The 3826-nt window shown below is 42.2% G+C and overlaps 1 protein-coding gene across 1 annotated transcript; it reads left to right on the top strand.

Moving 5' to 3' along the window:
* On the top strand, positions 1 to 1897 carry LOC113316317 (proteoglycan 4-like). The gene is made up of 4 exons (XM_026564529.1): positions 1 to 444; positions 655 to 756; positions 840 to 1229; positions 1340 to 1897. Exons 1-4 carry the CDS (start codon positions 1 to 3, stop codon positions 1895 to 1897), a joined length of 1494 nt encoding a protein of 497 aa, XP_026420314.1.
* Positions 1898 to 3826: the final 1929 nt, after the last annotated feature.

Genomic DNA, 3826 nt, shown 5'->3' with positions numbered 1-3826 from the left:
ATGGATGAAGAACAACCGCACCCAACACCCAATGCATGGAGCAGCACTTTCACCAATCCTAAAGAAACATATAAACGAAGAAATCCCATGCCTGATCCTCTTTCACGATCTCCTACACCAACTTTACCAAAAGTTGCAACTAATGATTTGCCTGCTACAAGCTCGAATTCTCACAGAAATGCTGAAGATTTGTTTAATAAAAAACCATCCTCGGTATCATCTACTCAATCGTCTTCTTACCTTTCTACTACCTCAAGCTTTCATAATCAGGAACTAAAAGAAAAAGAGATAGAAAAAGCAATCCCAGCACCGTGCATAATCAAAATCGAAAGCCCTACTCATTTGAAGAATCAAACTCAAAAGTTCTCTACTTTTCAGAAACAACAAAACAACAAACACCGTTCCAATTCAGAACCCATCAAAAAAATTATTCAAGAATCCCAGGTTTTTCTGTTAACAGAAAGAATGCAAGATTTGATGCATGCCCACGAAAACAAATGCTTGGCCTAGCACGTTCTGGGCCGATACCCGAAATATCCCCGATATATCGGCCGATACGGCCCATATTGACTACACTGGATGAGAGCTACTAGACCTAGGCCGAGTCAGATAAGTTTCACTCCGATTATTATTCCGGCCAGTGTTTCTTAACAGCTGCCGAATCCAGACCTTGGTGCGGGTTCCTCCAAGAACCAGCACCAAACACCAGTACAGAATGATCATGCAGGAACTTCTAGACCGGGCAAAGAGAAGATGGTGAATCTTGAATCGGAATCCACAGAATCGGATGAAAAGCGCTCACCTCCAAGAACCACTGTTCATAAACCGGTTCCAATTAGACTCTCCTCAATAATGCAAAATTTGGGTATGGTGTGGACCCAGTTCCGAAAAACAGGCCTCCAAAGGGATGTACCACTGACAGCAATATTTCTAAAGCGGCTCGGTCAGTACATGCATCAGAAAAAACAACGGAAGAAAAGGATAAAAACAATGATCCCCACCAAGTTCCAAAGAATGCCACAACTGATGAAGCTCCTTCTGTCAGCCGAAATGAAGGAATGAATAACAACTTTCATATCCGCACTCTTTTTGGGGACCCGACAATAATTCCTCTCTCTGCTGCTGTGATACCAGACGCAGGTCGTGCTAAGATTTTTCAGCCCCAGCAACTTCGATCAATAATGCCAGGCACTTCAATACATGCACCAACAACAACTAACGAACCAGCGGCTAGCCAGACTCAATCTATGCATAGCACCTCTACTTCGGCCAGCAAGCCCAGCTCGTTAACTCATTTTTTAACCAACGTTATATCACGGTCCTTGAAGTTTTTTTGCAGGATCAAAATACTCAGGTTAATATTGTTGTGACATCAAAAGATGGAGAACCTCATGTAACGGTTACCCACAACCAATTCTTACCCCCTCCCCCAGCCCCTTCACCCACCTCTGCATCCACCCCTACTCCAACACCTTCTACACCCTTGCACACCTACAAAAGAAAAGAAAAACACCCTAGGAAAAGCTTACCTCAACACCTCAACATCCCACCAACACTGGAATTTGCAGCCTCACCTCCTACACCTAAAATTTGGAAGTTTGCATCTGTAGCTGCTCTCACCAAACCAAAACCTAATAGAAAACTACAATATGAGGTTCCAACAATTAGAACTCGCAAGCCTATATCAACAAGATTTCTCCACCCTGATAACTCTGTTCGATCCTACAAACCAAACCAAAATACCCCTACCAACCAAAGCTCTTCAAACCAAAACCAATCCCCCAAAACCAAACCTGCTTGGCATCTTTCTGTTGACAATGAGATTGAGGCTGAAGCTTCAGCTGCTGCTAAAGAAAAGCGAGATGTTGGATCAAGCCAACACTTGCAATCATCATGAATGCGTTAGCTTGGAACTGTCAAGGAATCAACAACACCATGACAGTTCAAAAAGTACGTGAGTATACACGTACATATCATCCATCTCTGTTGTTTTTATCTGAAACCCTAGCTACTAGATCCACTATGAATTCTTTATGTTCTTCTTTTGGTTTCGATGAATGTTTTGTTATACTCTGTATTGGTCGGCAGGAGGACTTTGTTTGATGTGGAAATGTCATCTTAAAATCCAAATACTAATAGCCAATCAAAGCATCATTCATGCTTATTTAGAGTCTGATTTTATTGCTCAACCTTCTTTATTTGCTGGGATATATGCTCCACCGCACCAACCTGCTCGAAAAGACTTTTGGAGCAATCTATCAAGCATCATCCCTACTCCGACTTTGCCTTGGCTAGTAATGGGAGATTGTAATGACATTACATGTCAAGATGAAAAGAAAGGGGTCAATCCAGTTGGCTCTACTCAAACTCGTCATTTTGTCAACATGATCAACATCAATGGCCTTATCGATCTCGGTTACCAAGAGGATCCTTTCACTTGGACCAACAAACAACTAGGTGAAGATTTTATAGCCGAGAGACTAGACCGAGGAATGTGCAACCAGCTATGGCTCCTACAATACCCCAATGCTGTCATAAAACACCTACCTCGCATTGCCTCTGATCATGTTGACGAAAGAAGTGATGATCTTAAGCAATAAGACCTCTTTCATGAGCAAAGGAAACGGTACAACATGCTCAACTACAATGCTCCCGGTTAACTGGAGATCCTTTAATAGTATGGCTTCAGAAGGAGCAAGAGGCAAGAAACACACATCTGGTGTTAGCCCATTGCCTAGAAGCTTACTGGAAACAACGATCCAGAACTAGATGGATGCAACAAGGCGATCCGAACATAACTTACTTCCATACACAAGCATCCATTTACAGAAGGATCAATCACATTCATCATCTGATGACTCCACAAGGTACTTGGACTCAAAATGATATTGAATTGACTGACCTAATAGTGAACCACTTTGATCAACAATACAGGTCTCCTAGAACTTGTATAGATGAGGCGTTTTTTGAAGGTTTCCAATCGAGGCTCACACATAACCAATGTGAAAGCTTAACAAAGGAAGTTTCTCGAGAAGAGTTTGATGTAGCACTGCAGTCTATGGGATCGGAGCAAGCACCGGCCCAGATGGGTTCACATGAAAATTCTATAAGGATTTAGGATCAACCACTATACCGGCTCTATGGGACATGATAATCCACTTCTTTCAACACAAACATATTCAACACCCCATCAACCACACCCACATAACCAGTATCCCAAAAATTCCAAACCCGACTAACCCATCTCATTTTCGTCCAATTGAGCTCTGCAATGTGCCCTACAAAGTGATAGCAAAAATATTAGTCAACAGACTATGGCCTATTCTGCAATTCATAGTAATCCCATTCCAAAGTGCATTCGTTCCAAATAGAGTCATCCATGACAATATCTCCATATTGCTGCTGAATTGTTTCACCATATCAGATCTTCGGCTCCAACAAAACACCCAAAAATATCCTTGAAACTAGATATTAAGAAAGCATATGACAGCTTGGATTGGGTATTTGTTGAGCTATCTCTACGGAAATTGGGATTCCCAAAAAAATTCATTGGATTCATCTTGACCTGCATTACAACTGTCACTTACGGAATCAGAATCAATGGCACAACAAAGGGGCACAACAAACCGACGAGGGGATTGCGACAAGGCGATCCCTTATCACCCTATATCTTCATACTCGGTGCTGAGATTTTATCCACCAACCTGGGAAAGCTGGAGTCACAGGGCAAACTGGAAGGACTGCAAATCTCAAAAAACGGTCCACCAATCCTCCATCTCATGTATGCCGATGATTTGTTAATCACGAGCAGGGATAAACCAGATGC

This window comes from Papaver somniferum, chromosome 10 (assembly GCF_003573695.1).
Source record: "Papaver somniferum cultivar HN1 chromosome 10, ASM357369v1, whole genome shotgun sequence".
Classification (NCBI taxonomy): Eukaryota; Viridiplantae; Streptophyta; class Magnoliopsida; order Ranunculales; family Papaveraceae; genus Papaver; species Papaver somniferum.
Note: the sequence above shows the minus strand (reverse complement) of the source record. Positions and strands in the feature narration are given on the sequence as shown.

Bases quoted from the DNA above. Each gene is read 5' to 3' on its own strand.
- LOC113316317 (XM_026564529.1), top strand. From the start codon at position 1: ATGGATGAAGAACAACCGCACCCAACACCCAATGCATGGAGCAGCACT. The intron at 445-654 runs GTTTTTCTGTTA...GTTTCTTAACAG, and splicing joins AAATTATTCAAGAATCCCAG to CTGCCGAATCCAGACCTTGG. The intron at 757-839 runs GTGAATCTTGAA...GGTTCCAATTAG, and splicing joins GACCGGGCAAAGAGAAGATG to ACTCTCCTCAATAATGCAAA.